At 48.8% G+C, this 16854-nt stretch overlaps 1 protein-coding gene across 2 annotated transcripts in view; it reads right to left on the bottom strand.

Annotated features, from left to right (window-relative positions):
• Positions 1-3244: 3244 nt before the first annotated feature.
• Rrp1b (ribosomal RNA processing 1B) overlaps positions 3245-16854 on the bottom strand; it is a 30887-nt gene continuing 17277 nt past the window's right edge. Inside the window, exons 9-16 of one of the 2 annotated variants that reach the window (XM_042687335.1) lie at positions 16425-16498; positions 15722-15819; positions 14509-14528; positions 13636-13761; positions 8779-9497; positions 5361-5555; positions 4365-4428; positions 3245-3511 (exon numbers count right to left, since the gene is read on the bottom strand). In XM_042687335.1, coding sequence (XP_042543269.1) covers positions 3318-3511; positions 4365-4428; positions 5361-5555; positions 8779-9497; positions 13636-13761; positions 14509-14528; positions 15722-15819; positions 16425-16498 — 1490 coding nt within the window. In that variant the 3' untranslated portion in view covers positions 3245-3317. The remainder of the gene's footprint in view (positions 3512-4364; positions 4429-5360; positions 5556-8778; positions 9498-13635; positions 13762-14508; positions 14529-15721; positions 15820-16424; positions 16499-16854) is intronic. The other variant, XM_042687336.1, reaches the window with a different exon arrangement.

Here is a 16854-nt window from a genome sequence, read left to right as displayed (position 1 = left end):
CCTGGCATAAAATTACCTCTTTTTTTTTTATTCTCAAGTTCACTTAGCCAGTAAGCACTAAATAAAAAACTGGAATTCTTTTTTTTTTTTGGCCAGTCCTAGGGCTTGAACTTAGGACCTAGGCACTGTCCCCGAGCTTCTTTTGCTCAAGGCTAGCACTCTACCACTTGAGCCACTGCACCACTTCTTGCCTTTTCTGTGCATATGGTACTGAGGAATTGAACCCAGGGCCTCATGCATGCAAGGCGAGCACTCTACCTCTGAGCCACCTTCCCAGCCCGCTAAACAATTTTTTTCTGTGACATATTCTCAGTTTGTACGTGTAAGGAGAAATGTTATCCCAGCCCATGGGAGGCCAAGGCAGGATCATGAGTTTGAGATCAGCTTGGGCTTACGTACTGTAAGTCTAAAAGAAGAAAAATCCACATTGTAAATCACACATATTTAGAGGACGAGAATGAAAGGTGTAACGCCACTCTGCCTGGGTATGACCGTCCAAGAGCCATTTCATCACAACAGCCAACTGTCCCAATGGACAGGCAGGTAGAACAAACACTGAGAAAGTTCTGCTACTATCCGCCCACTAAATGACCACTGCTGCCCTGGTGTCCGGTAAGGCATCTCAACAGTGCTGAACCATGCAAGCACAGCTGTACTCTATGTGAAACTTCTTGTCACAGCTAAACAGCACAATATTTTTTTCTCATGGCCTAATTATGGCAAAGGGATATTACCGCTCTTTTTCCTAGGGCCTACACCAAGAAGCCAAGAGACCCCAACACCAGTCAACCTGCGTAGATAAAGCCTCACCCCCGCTTCTGAGTGCATTAAACCACAAGCACGTGGACTAGCAGGGCCACCCAGTGTGCTTCTGGTGAAAGCTACCGCCAGGCCTTGGAGCAGCCTAGGTCCTCTGCTTAGGGGCAGCAGTGGAGCCTGCTGGGGAGCCTCATGGTGGGGGGGCCAAAACAGAGTATCGAAGCTGAAAGTGGACTGGCTGGCAAGTATGCCTACGACTGCGCACGAACTACGCCCTGTGACTTTACAGTTCGTCACGGCATACGCCAGGCAGCCCAGCCTCACCTTTGTTCTGCTGGTTCCAGGATTTAGGCTCGGCACTTCTGTGGCTTTTTTGCTCACAGCTGGTGTTCTCCCACTTGATTCATTCTTCCAGCTTGACTTTTTGCTGGTTATTTGGAGATGTCTTTGTAAACATTTTTGTTGGGGCTGGCTTCAAACTGTGCTCCTCTAGGCCTGAACCTCTTAAGTAGCTAAATTACAGGTATGAGCTATCAGTGCTGGCTATATGTCTTCCTTGGGTAGCTAAATCTGCACCTTCTTCAAGTTTCAGGCTCAATGTCGGTTCCTTAAACCAAGCACTGAGCAACTCTGCTTTAAAAAAGGTCAGATTTGACAGGCGCACGTGGCTCATGCTACTAGTTACTCAGATGTCTGAGATCTGAGGATCACTGTTCAAAGCCAGCCTGGGCAGGATTATCTCCAATTAACCACAAGGAAAACCAGAAGTGGCGCTGTGGCTCAAGTGGTAGAGTGCTTGCCTTGAGCTGAAGAGCTCAGGAACAGTGCCCAGGCCCAGAGTTCAAGCCCCACGACTGACAGGAATAAAAAAAAAGAAAAAGAAAAAGAAAAAAAAAAAAAGTCAGATTTGAGGCCAGGTGTCAGTGATTCATGCCTGTAATACCAGCTACTATGGAGCTGAGATTTGAGGATCTCGGTTCTAAGTCAACCAGAGCAGGGAAGTCTGTGAAGGAGGAGTAACAACACTCAAAGGAAATGTACTCATTACCTTACTCACGTAACTGTAACCCCTCTGTACAGTATTTTTACAATAAAAAACATATACAAAAAAAAGTTTGGGGCTGGGAAGGTGGCTCAGTGGTAGAGCACTTGCCTTGCATGCATGAGGCCCTGGGTTCGATTCCTCAGCACCACATAAGCAGAAAAAGCCAGAAGTGGTGCTGTGCTCAAGTGGTAGAGTGCTATCCTTGAACTGAAGAGCTGAGGGACAGCGCCCAGGCCCAGAGTTCAAGCCCCACAACCACCAAAAAAAAAAAAAAAAAAGTCTGTGAGGCTTTTGTCAGTTGTGAGGCTTCAACTCAGGGCTTGGGTGCTGCCCCTGAGCCTCTCTGTGCTCAAGTAAGTCTAGTGCTCTACCACCTGAGCCAGTGTCACTTCTGGCTTTTGAGTGGTTAATTGGAGATGAGAATCTCATGGAAACTTTTCTGACTTCCTCTGTTCTCAGCCTCCTGAGTAGCTAGGATTATATGTGTGAGCCACCAGTGCCTGGCTTGAGACTCTTATCTCCAATTAAGCACCAGAACAGCTAGAAGTGGAGCTGTGGCTCAAATGGTAGAGCACTAGCCTTGAGTGGGGGGGGAGAGGGGGGGAGGGGAGAGCTCATGGTTGGTGCTCATTGCTCAGTTCAATCCCTAGGACCAGCACCAGCACCAAAAGAAAGTCTGAATGCCTGAAAGTCTGAAGTCTGAATGCCTGTGCTTGTAATTTATTCCAGGCACCAGGCAGTATAAAGAGGCAAACCCACACTTCTGGAAACCGATCTCCTAGGAGGGGTGCTGTAGTTCAGACAAGGCCAGGACACAGGCCGCTGGGGAGAACAAGGTCCGTGGGGATGCAGACGCAGGTCTTAGAAAGCACATGCATGCGCAATGGCCGAGCACTGCAGGCCTCTGCAGAGGGGGCTCAGTGCGGGACCAAGCCTGGGGAGACCCGGGGAGCTGGCCACGTGCAGAGGACACTGGGCTTGCTGTGGAGGTAGGGAAGCAGGACGGGAACTGGCAAGGATGAGGGGAAAAGCCTCGAGGGCAGAGCAGCTTCTTAGCCTAGCACAGATGATTACAGAAGGAAAAGGCAGGGAGGGCACTGCTCATTCTGTACCAAACGTCACCCCATCAGAACACTGTCAAGGACCTACAGAACACAGGAATGACGCCTACACACTTTTGAAAGATAATAGACCGTGAGGCTAAAAAACCCAGAGAACCAAACGAGTGGGCAGAGGCCGTGATGGGTGCTGAGGGCCTGCGGAAGGTGAAGCTGGCCCAGAAGGTGGCCCCCAGCACCAGTGTTCTTCAGGCAAAACCCTAAGAGTGTTTGTAGCAAAGACTGAGCCAAGATGGTGCCGCCCCACCCCCACAAGGGAGCGAGGCAGAGCTCAGAGCCTTGCGCACAGTGTTTGGGGATTAGAAAACAATAAAAAAAAAGCCCACATCTTTAAAGTTATAATTTATAGAATATTTCGTACAAAATCAGTCCTTCAAAAGGGACCTCTGCCAGTTTCAGAAGAAGTCTGCAGCCCTGGGCCTCCTCTTTGGTGTGGCAGCCAGTGGCATCTTGGTGACCAGGGGGGTGATGGTAGGTGAGCTGGTCGGGGTCTTCAACACTCCATGGATGGGTCTTTGCTCAGGGTCAAAGGCTATCCGGGCAGGGCCAGTGGGGCTGACCAAGATGCTCTTGTCTGTCTTCTTAAATTCTGCACCAGAGGAAAGTAAGGCCCGGTTAACTGAGGTCTGTCCCTGACCAACGCCTCGGGTTCCATGGCTCCCCTCCCCGCTCTTGGGGATATGAAGGCAGTGTGGCTGCTTTCCCACCGGGGATGAAGGGACGTCTAGACTGAGGTCTAGGTCGTCCTGGAATGACCATGGGTGACTGTCCTGGAAGATGTGCAGCTGCGGTGCGGGACCCTTCCTCTACCAGGAGGGTCTGCCTGTGCTTCTGGCTGCACGCAACAGGCTGACTAACCAAGGCAGGCTGCTCTTCAGTCCCCCACACACCCTCTGTTCTCTCAGTGTGCACACAGGCAGGCACACAGGCAGGCAGGCATGTGCACACAGGCAGGCACACAGGCAGGCACACTTATTTTTGGCTCTCAAGAGACAGGTCTTTATAACTCAATATGAATTTTATCTCCAATTAACCACTACAAAGCTGCAAATGCAGCTGTGGCTCCAGTGGTAGAACACTAGCTTTGAGCCAAACACTCAGGAAGAGCGCCCAGGCCCTGAGTTTAAGCCAAGGACTGGCAAAAACAAAGAGCACTAAAACCTTCAAATATTGCATGACTATAAAAGCAGTAAAGCAGGATGGCCTCTCAGGAAGCCCACGGTCCTGAACTTAGCAGCAGCAATTGGGCTCTGGTGGGCTGTGTTGATGAGTTAGGGAGGTGCTCAGGGAAATGGCTTCTGCCCTAGAAGGTGACCTCAGGAGTCCCAAGAAACCTGGCCTTGGTCCTTGACATCCTGCGGTGAGGGTGGCAGATTGCTGGGCGGCCGTAAGCCAGCCAGGGCTGTGTGGACATTTCCCTAGAAGCACACAGACTCACTCACCTGTTGTCATGTTTCTGTTCAGTCCGAAGGTGACTTTCTTGGAGCTGGTGGGTGTTTTGCTCAGCTGCAGAAAGAAAGTAGCAATAGCAGTTTATGGTAAGCAGGTGTGGGGCTTGCTTGTCTGGGGATCTTTCCAGAGCTCTCGCCCAGATGGGGTCCCTGGTCTTTGTTTATTAATCTGGACACATAGGCGTACACTGGCCAAAGAGACGTGTACCATGGCCTAAGTTAAATCCCTTGACCCTGGGTCTCCACTAGGACCTGACAGCAGATTTCTCTGGCCTATGGGTACCTTGATGGCCATAGGGCTGCGTTCCAAGAAGTAAAACAAGATGGAGGAGGAAGCCTGGACACCCCCACCCTCATCCCATTTACCACTAAGAAACCACAAGGCCAGATAACCCTTACTCATTTTCTCCAGAATTTATGATTTTTTTTTTTGGGGGGGGGGAGCCAGTTCTGGGGATTGAACTCAGGGCCTGAGCAATGTCTCTGAGCTTCTTTTTTTGCTCAAGGCTAGCATGCTACCACTTGAGTCATAGTGCCGCTTCCTGCCTTTTCTGTTTATGTGGTACTGACGAATCAAACCCAGGGCTTTATGCATGCTAGGCAAGCACTCTACCATGTGGCCACCTTTCCAGGCCCACAATTTATACATTTTAACCTGGAGACCACTGGATACACTGATTAGATATCCTACAACAAACCATTTCCAACAGCCACTCAAAGTCAAGTTATATTCTTGCCACTTGGAATGGTCCCCAAATGGGTTCCTTGTGCACTATGGAAGCACTGGCAGAGAGGTTATGAACATGCCTGTGTGGGAATCAACCCGACTTCTACTTCTTCCACTTCACGTCAATACCACACAGACTCCTGGGAGGAGGCTGGCTCTGCAAGCCCGGGTCACAGCAGGGGATGCAGCTTCTGTGCAGCCAGAGGAACCCTCCCCAGGGACAGAGGGAGGGGTGCAGGCCTGCAGAGGCACCGCCTTACCACAGGGAGGGTGCGCTGTGGCGTGCACTGCGGCGTGCACTGCTGGACAGCAGGACTTGGGGACCAAGTGGCAGAGCTGCTCTTCATTTTTCTGAAGAACAGGGGCTTTGGTAAGCAGGAGACCTCGAACTTCACAAAGTCATTCTCTGTCCTCAGCGGCTTCTTCTTCAAATGATCCAAAACCCTGCTGCTTCCCTGCGGGTGCGAGAGAAGTTGAGGGAGAGGGAAAATTTCCTCCACGGCCCTGTCAAGCTCACAAAGGCAGGCAGAGACTCACGATGGTGACCGGGAAGCCACTGGAGGCAGACCACTCCCTTGCCCAAGCCCAGTCTGTGCTTTTTGTGCTAGGCCAGCACCAAGACCCCGTCTGCTCAGCACAAAACAGTCCAGGCTTCCGGTCCGGGGTGACTTCACCTCAGGGCACTCCACCTAACAGTAGTGACACCCTCTCCCATCTGTACCTCCAGCTTCACAGACAGGCCCCATGGCCTCAATAACTCCGCTTTTCTTTTTTGGTTGGTCATGGGGCTTGAACTCTGGGCCTGGGCCCTGTCCCTGAGCTCTTCAGCTCAAGGGGAATGCTCTACCACTTGCGCCACAGCACCACTTCTGGTTTTCTAAGAGTCTCATGGCCTTCCATGCTCGGGCTGGCTTTGAGCCAAGATCCTCAGATCTCAGCCTCTTGAGTAGCTAAGATTACAGGTGTGAGCCACTGGTGCCAACTTAACTCTGCTTTTCTAAGTCCACCGGTTAGACAGTCTGTGATTTTCTAGTCTGTGATCAGATGTCTTGAGGCTCACAAACCCCGCATGCCACCACAAGGGCTGTAGTGCCTTACAAGCAGCAATCTCTTGGTGTATGCATGCTCTGCAACCAGTAGAGCAATGCCTGCTCTGGGTTTTCAGGGCATCTTGAAAACCCAACACAGGGAGCACTACACAGATGGTTTCAGCAGCACCTTGTATTCTTGCTTATGGCTGCTGTCTTCCCCAAGCATGTGTGAGAATGACTGTAGTCCCCGTGTTTCCCGCCTCTGCTGGCACAAATGCTTACGTGTCACTCACTGTTAGGAAACGCCTCTGTGGGCCCTGGGAATGAAATAGTGACAAGAAGAGTATACTAAGGAAGGAAGCACCTTAGCTCTTCTTCAGCGTGAGCAAGGGCGTGGCAGTACTAGCTAGGAACAGGTCCAAGGCTGGAAATCACCCCCGTCAGCTCAGTGCCAGTCTTGCTGAGATTTTTCTTTTGGGTCCGGTCGTAGGGCCTGAACTCTGGGCCTGGGCGCTGTCCCTCAGTTCTTCAGCTCAAGGCTAGCGCTCTACCACTTGAGCCACAGCGCCACTTCTGGCTTTTTTCTTTTTGCTTATATGGTACTGAGGAATCGAACCCAGGGCCTCATGCATGCAAGGCAAATGCTCTACCACTGAGCCACCTTCCCAGCCCCTTGCTGAGATTTTTCTGACCACAGACTCACTCACTCAGCGATGAGATGGCCTCAGTGTCATGGCACCACAATGCAGGAGATGTGAGCCTCCTGCTAAGGGTGGGTACACACTTTTTCTGTAAAGGGTCAGAGTAAATACTTCTGGCTTTGTAGGCCACATGGTCTGTCATACCAACAGCTTTGTCACTAGGGAGTGAACATGGCCAGACTGTATCAGTGCTGACCTGGGAAAAAGGCAGAGCAGAAGTCTGGTTTTTCCTTTATACCTGAGTCTAAACACCTAGAAGAAACAGTTTTTTGTTGTTTTTTTTTTGGTACTTAGTCCTGGGACTTGAACTCAGGGCTTGGGTTCTAACCCTGAGCTCTTATTGCTCAAGGCTAGTACCTTGAGCCATAGTACCATTTCCAAGTTATCTGGTGGTTAACTAGAGGTAAGAATCTCATGGACTTTCCTGCCTGGTCTGGCTTTGAACTGTGATTCTCAGAACTCAGCTTCCTGAGTAGCTGGGATTACAGATGTGAGCCGCTGCGCCTGGCTCAAAAGTGAAGTTCTTTAGTTAAAAGTATATGTTTGTGAGCCAGGTGCCAGTGGCTCACACCTGTAATCCTAGCTACTCAGGAGGCTGAGCATCTGAGGATCTCGGTTCAAAGCCAGCCCAGGCAGGAAAGTCTGTGAGACTCTTATCTCCAATAAGCCACTAGAAAACCAGAAGTGGTCTGTGGCTCAAGCGGTGGAATGCTCGCCTTGAGCTGAAGAGCTCAGGGACAGCGCCTAAGCCCAGAGTTCAAGCCCCATGACTGACCGACCAACCAACCAAAAAACAAAAAACGTGTTTGTTGTGGGGTGCCTGGGCAGGAAAGTCCGTGAAACTCTTATCTCCAATAAACCAGCAGAAAACCGGAAGTGGCTCAAGTGGTAGAGCTCTAGCCTTGAGCTGAAGAGCTCAGACACAGTGCCCAGGCCCAGACCCAGGCTGACAAAAAAAGTGTTTGTACCAGGCGCAAGCTCCAATTCTGGCACATACACACAGAAGTTTTGGCTCAATTAATATACATTAAAATATAAACTTAACTATAATATAAATTATATAAATGCACACACATATATATATAAATAAAAACAAAACAAAGAAGCCAGGTGCTGGTGGATCACGTCTGTAATCCTAATCAAGAAGCTGAGATCTGAGGATCATGGTTCAAAGCCAGCCCGGGCAGTAAAATGCTTGGGACTCTTATCTCCAATAAACTACTCAGAAAATGCCAGAAGTGGCACTGTGAGTCAAGTGGTAGAGCCCTAACCTTGAACACAAAGAGGCTCAGGGACATTGTCCAGACCTGAGTTCAAGCACCAGGACTGGGAGGAAAAAAAAAAGTAGAAGAGGGACTATATCCAGTGCTGAATGGAGAGGGTAAATGAACCCAGGGCAAAATGGCTGAAGGCTGCATGTATGAAAATAGAATAAAACAGTCTGAAACTTTTAAGAAGCAAGGAGGAAGAGCTAAGGGAGAGTGGCAGAACAGGATACATTGCATGCACACAGGGAAATGTTACAAAAAACCTCTGTACAACCTGTTTGCTAGTAAAAAAATGAAACTACTTACCTACCTATAAACAGAAAATAACAATGTAGTGCATGCCTATAAACTCTCGGTTTCTTGTCAAAGAGCCAGAGGGGCTGAGCAGATGCAGAGAGGTGTCTGATGGTGAGATCCATGTCTGCCTGTGCACTCCTGGGTGTGGGCCCTGCCTAGGATCACTTTGCAGTTCTAAGCCAACCCTTTTTGGATCCCAAGTACAGTGGGGGAAAAATAGAAGATCCAAAGTACTCATAGTGGTCTCTGAAACAGGCATTTCAGAAACAGCCATTTTCCTGTTGGTGGAGGAGTGATAGACCAGTGTGTCCTAGTTCTCACTTCGACCTGCTCAGGAGTTAGTGGACCCCGGGCACCCCTGCCCAGGCCGCCCCACCTTACCAGAGCTTGGATCTTCTTGACTTTGGACTCCATCACTCCATTGTGCTCTAAGAAAGTTGACATCTCTTTTATTTTCTTCCTTTTTTTCAGCACGGCTGTTCTCTGACTGGACAGGCTGTGGAGGATGAGGCTGCTGCGTTCTGCCTTTTTCTTCTGTGGCCTCTTGAACTGAGGTGGGGGGACCTGGCCATCTTCTCCCTGCCCTGGGCTGGCCTTCTGCATGGAAGGCCAGGACACATTGGGCAGGCCTGTGCCGTTGACAGGGAGCGCTCCAAGTTTACGCTTCCTTTTCAGAACCTGGGTGCCGTTTGTCGGGGCGCCTTGGGCAGCAGGACTCTGAAGCCTGCAGCTTGGGCCACCCTCAGGGCTCAGAGATGTGCCCTCCACAGGTGAGACAGTGGGTTCCCAGGCCTCTCTGTGAAGAGCCTGCAGGCTCTTCTTCTTTGGTCGCTTCCTCTTACTGTGCGTAGGGGCGGTGTGGAGAGGCTCTGAACCACTCTCATCCTGGGCGAGGGATGCAGCCTCTGCTCCAGGCTCATCCTCGCAGGCCTGCAGAGTTTGCTTCTTGGGGGCCTCAGCCAGGCTGTCCATGCTCAGTGCTAGAGGAGCAGCAGCAACAGCAACCGTGAGGCCTTTTGTCTCCGGCTGGAAATGGTTCTTTTTCTTCTTTTTTCTTCTTCTCTTCTGAGTGCTGCCTTCATTGTCCTCTTCCTGGCTTCCTATAAAGACACGCAGACCAATTAGCACCCCCAGGGCCAGGGGACAGCCTTGCTGGCAGCCTAGGTGCTGTGAATTTCCTTCTCTGTTGAGGCAAGCGCACTACCACAAACCACATGTGAGGCTCACTTTCTCAGACCTTTCTGATGCTCTTGGTGCCAGCTTTGTGAGCTGGTTGTTTCCCCTTTCCACCTGTGCTGGAAACTATCCTCAAGTCCTTCTCAGTAGAAGCAGGACTGAAGCAGTCACATTATTAGTAGGTTTTTTTTTGTGTATGTGCTGGTCCTGGGGCTTGAACTTAGGGCCTGAGCTTTTGTGCAAGGAAGTGGAGCTACAGGTCCACTTTTTAGTTATTAGTTGAAGACAAGAGTCTCATGGACTTTCCTACCTGGGCTGGCTTTGAGCTACAATCCTCAGCCTCCTGAGTAGCTAGGATTAGAGGTATGAGCCACTGGTGTCCGGTTCAGGTTTCTAATAATTTTGAGGGCCAGAAGGTAACGCTATTATAGATCATGAACTGTGGACATGGCTTAAGTGGGAAAGTGTTTGCTTAGCAAGCACACGGTCCTGCATTCAATACTCCATACGTGGAGGGAAAAAGAAGGCACAAATCCAGAGCCCCTGGATGTAGGATGTAGTGGTAGAGCTCAAACTTAGCACGTGCAGGTTCCTGGGCTCCATCTCCTTCATCCAATATACAAAGCCAGATAGGAAAAAGAGAAGGTAACAGGGATGAACACATGAATAATGTACATATGAAAGTAGTATACTGAAACCCACTACAAGCTGTAAAAAAATAGGGAGGTTCACAGAAGGGGAAAACAAGAGATGAAGTTTTGTTTTTGTTGGTCATGGGGCCTGGGCACTGTTCCTGAGCTCTGTTTTTCTCAAGAATATCACTTTACCACTTTGAGCCACAGCCCTACTTCTGTTTTTTTTTTTTTTTTCTTTTTTGGTCGTGGAGCTTGAACTCTGGGCCTGGGAGCTATCCCTCAGCTCTTCAGCTCAAGGCTAGCATTCTACCACCTGAGCCACAGTGCCAATTCTGGCCTTCTCTGCATATGTGGTGTTGTGGAATTGAACCCAGGGCCTCATGCATGCAAGGCAAGCGCTCTACCACTGAGCCACCTTCCCAGCCCTACTTCTGGTTTTCTGGTGGTTAATCAGAGATAAGAGTCTCACAGACTTTTCTGCCTGGGTTGGCTTAGAACAGTGATCCTCAATCTCAACCTCCTAAGTAGCTAGGATTACAGGCGTGAGCAATCAAAGCCTGGCTGAAGAGGAAATTTTGACATACAGTGCAGTACACATGAAAACACACCAAGAACCATGTGGTGTTTCACACTAGCTATTCAGCAAGTTGAAATACCAATGACAGCCAGGAAGACAAATCTGAGGGGCTCCTATTTCCTATTAGCCAGCAAAAAGCAGGAGCTAGAGGCATGCCTCAAATGGTAGAGCACCAGCCTTGAATGAAAAAACCAAGTGAAAGAGGCCTTGAGTTCAATCCCAGTATAACCTTCCTCCCAAAGAATAACAAGCCTTAACAAACTTTAATGAAAGAAAGGTGTTACTGAATAAGGGGTTAAGGGGTGGGGAAGAGAAACAGGTTATGTTGAGCATGGGTACCAGTGGGAGGCAGCTGGGCTGAGGAAGGTAAATGAAGATGAACAGAGGAAATCTGTTTAGAGAATTGGAGGGGCTGGGAAGGTGGCTCAGTGGTAGAGCGCTTGCCTTGCGTGCCTGAGGCCCTGGGTTCGATTCCTCAGCACCACATAAGCAAAAAGAAAAAAGCCGGAAGTGGCGCTGTGGCTCAAGTGGTAGAGCGCTAGCCTTGAGCTGAATTGCTGAGGGACAGTGCCCAGGCCCAGAGTTCAGGCCCCACAACCGTACCCCCCCCCCCCCCCCAAAAAAAAAAAGAGAGAGAGAATTGGAATGCCATTCTCTGACTCTCAGAAAGCTGGGAGTGGCCCGAGAAAGAGCAATGGTTCCCAGCATTAAGAGACCCAAGATTCTACCCAAACTTCCCTGGACCTTGGAGTTCAAAGTTTATGCAAATTGTAGTTGTTTGCTGCTTGCCTCAGCTTTCTGAGATAAGGAAGTCATTCATCCTAGGATTGTTTCACATGCTGGTATCTGTAACTTCAAAGAGATTGCTACCTGTCCCAAAATCAATAAAGTTCCTGTTAACAGGACCTTGGGGCTTCTGTTGCTGGTGAGAGGTACAGGCCCCTGATGCCCCAAACCAGTTTCATGGTCTGGTTTCCATCACTGCCTTGCTACTGGTTGCGGCAGGTCAAGGTGCTTGCGGTGGGTTCCTACAGTTCACGTGTATGAGACTAGAATAATGAACCTGTTGAAAATTTTTATTCATTTTTTCTTTGTTGTGGGGCTTGAACTCTGGGCCTGGTGCTGTCCCTCAGCTCTTCAGCTCAAGACTAGTGCTCTACCACTTGAGCCACACTCCACTTCTGGCTTTTTCTGCTTATGTGGTGCTGAGGCATCGAACCCAAGGCCTCATGCATGCGAGGCAAGCACTCTACCACTGAGCCACCTTCCCAGCCCCTTGAATTTTTTTTTTTTCTTTTTGGGTCCGGTTGTGGGGCCTGAACTCTGGGCCTGGGTGCTGTCCCTCAGCTCTTCAGCTCAAGGCTAGCACTCTACCACTTGAGCCACAGCGCCACTACCAGCTTTTTTCTTTTTGCTTATGTGGTGCTAAGGAATCGAACCCAGGGCCTCAGGCATGCAAGGCAAGCGCTCTACCACTGAGCCACCTTCCCAGCCCCTTGAAATTGTTTTATGAAGGGAGAAGGGCAAGTAAAAGAGCAAACATGATTGGAATTAATTCTATGCATGAACAGAAATGTTACAATGAAATCCCTCCTGGTCTAATATATGTTAATACAACAAAAAACACAAAACCATGAGGAAGGAGAGAGGAGGAATATGAAAAGGTTAATAGGAAGGTAAATCTGATCAAAGCATATTATATACATGTATAAGAAATCACGACACCCCTTTGTGCAATGAGTACATACTAATAACTAAGTAGCTGGAAAGAAAAACTGCTTTTTGCTATAAAAACTGTAATCCTGAAACTAGGTGGCAGTGGCTCATGCCTGAAATCCTAGTTACTCAGGTGGCTGAGGTGAGAATCCTGGTTCAAGGGCAGACACTCTAAGCTCCCAATTAATAAAAATCATGAAAAGGGGGCTGGGATGTAGCTCAGTGGCAAAGTGCTTGCCTAGCAAGTGCAACATCCTGGGTTCAATTCCCAGTACCAAAAAAGACAAGACAAAAAAAAAAATACAGTTAAAAAAATCATGAAGAGGAGCTGTGACTTAAAGTGCTAGTCTTGAGCAAACAAAAAACTCCCAAAGGTTGGGAATGTGGCTTGGTGGTAGAGTACTTGCCTAGCGTGCATGAAGCCCTGGGTTCAATTCCTGGGTATCACATAAACAGAAAAAGCTGGAAGAGGTGCTGTGGCTCAAGTGGTAAGAGAGCTAGCCTTGAGCTAAAGAAGCTCAGGGACAGTGCCTAGGCCCAGGGCTGGCAAACAAAACAAAACAAGTACTCCTATGTAGAAGGTTGAGAACAGGAAGACCATGATTCAAGGTCAGCTCAAGCAGAAAAGTCTGCAAGCCCTCTTCTCTACTCAAAGCTGAGTGTAGTGGTATGCACCTGGCACTTGGCTATAGGGTGGGGTGAGGGGGGTGGAATAGTGGGGGGTGGTTTGAGATTGGGAGGGTTGGAGTACCAAGTCAGCCTTGGGAGAAAATCTGGGCGATTCTATCTCTGCTAAGGACAGCAAGACATGGTGGTGTGTACCTGTGATCCCAGTGAAGACTGGAAGTCTATAGTAGGTGGGCCATCGCTCAGGTACCTCCCTGGTGGGAAGTGAGAGCCTATCCTGATAGCCAGTGAGAAATTAGGCTGGAGGCATAGCTCAGCAGTATGGGATCAGTCTAGTGAGGCCCCAAGTTCTAAATGCCACTACCCCAAAAAAAGTTAGCCAATAGGCCCCCTTAGCTCATATATCTCACAGATCTTGGGGGGAGGAGGTATGTACACAAACATATACACGTGGCTACCCATGGACCCTCTACATACATCTCGAGTATTATAAGCGTTGCAGTTTACCTTTCTCCTGTTCCAAGCTGGCTTTCTCTAAAAGTTTCTTTCTTTTTTTCTTCCGCTTTCCTTGACTGAGGGCTTGACCTTCACCAGCAATGTCCTCAGCAAAACTGAGTTGAGCTACATTGCCTGCTGGATACCAAAGTGAGACCATCAGCTTCCCCAGGCCTTGCACTTCTGCCCCAGTGCCCAGGAGCAGGGCCCTTCCCAAGCTATCCAAGAGAGTCTGTGACCCTGATCTCTGTACCAATCTGCTTCCCCCGCCCAGATCAGAAAGCTGCTGCAGTCTCAACCCTGTAGTTTCTTGGGCTGGGGTGGGCAAGGCAAGGCAAGGCAGGGAGGGAATCATAGAGAATGGGCAGGCTGAGGCAGCCTCCATGTTCCCTCTGGTTAAATGGAGCTTTCCTCAATTCCAGGGGGCCCCGTGCATAATGGGGGCTAGCAGGTTCATTGCTCTGTTGGATGTAACTTGAATTACAGAAGCCTTTCCCAGGGACATGCGACCATAAGAGTACATGAAAAGGACCTTCACAGATGAGTTTATCAAATGGAATCTTAGCCAAATGAAAATCTAGTTTAAAAACAAAACAAAACAAAACAATGAAGATCTAAACATAACACCACACTACTCAAACACAGTTGTCAAGTGTGGCATTTTGGGGAGCCCAGATGGAAGGAGGGTGGCTATAAAGGGCCCTGAACTTGCTGCACCTCCTGCAGCCTCTGCCTCAGGTGTGCCGGGCGAACGTAGTCCAGGGCTGCAATCTTGTAGGAGACGTTCCCAGGAGTGCCCTTCCTTCCTGTTTCTCAGCACAGTTGCCCTCAGTGGGGTCCATGTTAAGTCAGAGTACCCTGAATTACAATCTCAACTGTCCTCACCTTCAGAGAGTTCTTGGAATCTGAAAGAGAAAACACCAGAGGCTCATGGAGAAACCCTCTTCCTTGTCCTCCAGACCCAGGCAAGGACGGCTACAACAGGAGAAATGCTTATTTGCTTTCTTTCCCTCCAGCAGAGGGCACTAGAGAGAACTTCCATTGAAGGTAGATCTAAAGCGTCTTTGGCACTTTTATAAAACTGAGAATTTCAGTTTCCTCTTTTATGAAGGCAGAAAGAGCTGACAACTCTGCCCATAATAATTTTTTTTTTTTTTGGGGGGAAGGGGCCAGTCATGGGGCTTGAACTCTGGGCCTGGGCTCTTCAGCTAAAGGCGAAAGCTCTACCACTTGGGCCACAGCGACACTTCCGGTTTTCTGGTGGTTCATTGGAGATAAGAGTTTCACAGACGTTCTTGCTAGGGCTTTGAACCATGATCCTCAGATCTCAGCCTCCCGAGTAGCTAGGATTACAGGTGTGAGCCACCAGTGCCCAGCCCATGTTAATTTTTCAAGCTGTGTTCTCTTTACAAAATGTTGGTGCACTAGATCTACAAGCAGGCTGAGGGGAAGGTAGCATGATACACAGGAGCACATGGAGGCTGTGTGGGGTACAGGGGAAGGTGGGGCCCATCATCTGCACCAGTGACCCTGGCATCCTAGTGACCTCCTCCAGGTCTTCAGCGACCCAGCAACAGTGTGCAGAGTTACAGACGCTACCTTCTATGGGTTTAACATAAAAAGATAAATAACAGTAATTAGATCCATGCCTAGTCCATACAAAAGGCATGGTTAGACAGCTGTCACTTGCTATCAGTCACAATATATCATGAGCCTTTCCAACGAACCATATGTACTCATGTCACTATGATCACCATGATCCTAACACTGACTGCTTTACCTAACTCTTTTGGCACAGCCATGCTGGGAAGTGAGGGCAAGAGGCAGATAGATGACTAAGCCGCTACCTATCTTAGCATACAACAGTTGACACCTCAATAGCACTGTTGGTCTACTGCTCAAAGACATTAGTAGGCATCATTATCAAAAAGACAAAGTGAGACTGGCTGCATCTGAAGGAACCGCAGGGGAAGGAGAAGCTGTTCCCTTTAAACTTGCATTTTATGTGCAAGTTTAAAAGAAGAAAAAAATCTAAGCATGGAGAGGGCTGGTCCTAACCATGAGCACACAAGAGGACCCCGCTCACCCAACAGCTTACTTCTTGATTAGTTTGCAGAGATGCTTCCGGTTGAAAGGAGGGGTGTTTTTTCTGCTGGTTATTTCCAGGAGTCGATCAGCAACAGCCTTATAGTCAAACTACAAAGAGAAATTAAACATAAGCAGCAGGAAACCAACATGGCCTGACTTGCAAGTGTGGGTCTCCAATAAGGGAATGCCTTGGCATGGCACAGAACAGTGTGTGAGTGAGCACCGATAGAAAAAGTCACCATTGACAATGTTGTCAGACACTTTGTACTCATATGCTGTTTTGTAGAATGGGAACTTCTTTGTATAACTACTTAAAGATAATTTAAAAAAATACAAAAAGAAAAAAGAAAAAGTCACCATTTTAGGAAGTCTTGGGAGAAGCCAATAAGGATAGCCCCTACCCCCTTTAATTGTAGTAGAATAATACAGAATGAGTGCTTCTTCTTAAATTTAAACCAGACTCCCATCTCTGGTTGGTAGCAGTGAACTTTTTACTTGAAAGCCATCTGCTGAATAAAGCAGCAACTTCCTATGTGGGCCAATCCTACCCTAGTTAGTTTCCAATAAGCTCATTCTTAGGAAGGTGACATCTGTGACCAAAGGGATTATGAAGGACTTTACACATCAGGCCTCCTGGCTTGATCAGCTCTGACCCTAATCCTCTAGCCACACCAGTAAATTTACTTGCTATACAAAGCAATAGCAGTCCCCACCTGCAGGGGCCGCCCTGGGTCCACGGGGGCGGTGCCGTCATCTCCTTCTTTCTTGGGGAGGCAATTGTCCCGTGCTGTCAAAATACACCCAAAGACAAAATCTTCATACTCAAGAACACATTAACAATTACTTCCCTAGGAGCCATGTCTAATGAGGTGAAGAAGGAAACACTATCCCAAAGACATTTTGGTGGTTTAGTCCTGGGAAAGGAAGCTGGGGAAAGGACATATTTTGCTTTTGCTACTCAGTTGGGTCACAGCAAAATGCTGCCTGTGCTTTCTGGACATACTATTAGCCACAATGTACACTGTGCCTGAGGGGAAGGGTAGCGCTGGAGTTCAGTTTTGGGTGAGTGGGTTGGGTGGTGCAGCTCTGTGGGGGGAGGAGAATGGATGTACTGGTGCTAGTTTTGGCAAAGTTTAGAACCAT

This window comes from Dipodomys spectabilis, unplaced genomic scaffold (genome assembly GCF_019054845.1).
Source record: "Dipodomys spectabilis isolate Male_0828 unplaced genomic scaffold, ASM1905484v1 ptg000107l, whole genome shotgun sequence".
Classification (NCBI taxonomy): domain Eukaryota; kingdom Metazoa; phylum Chordata; class Mammalia; order Rodentia; family Heteromyidae; genus Dipodomys; species Dipodomys spectabilis.
This window is presented reverse-complemented; position numbering and strand designations above follow the sequence as displayed.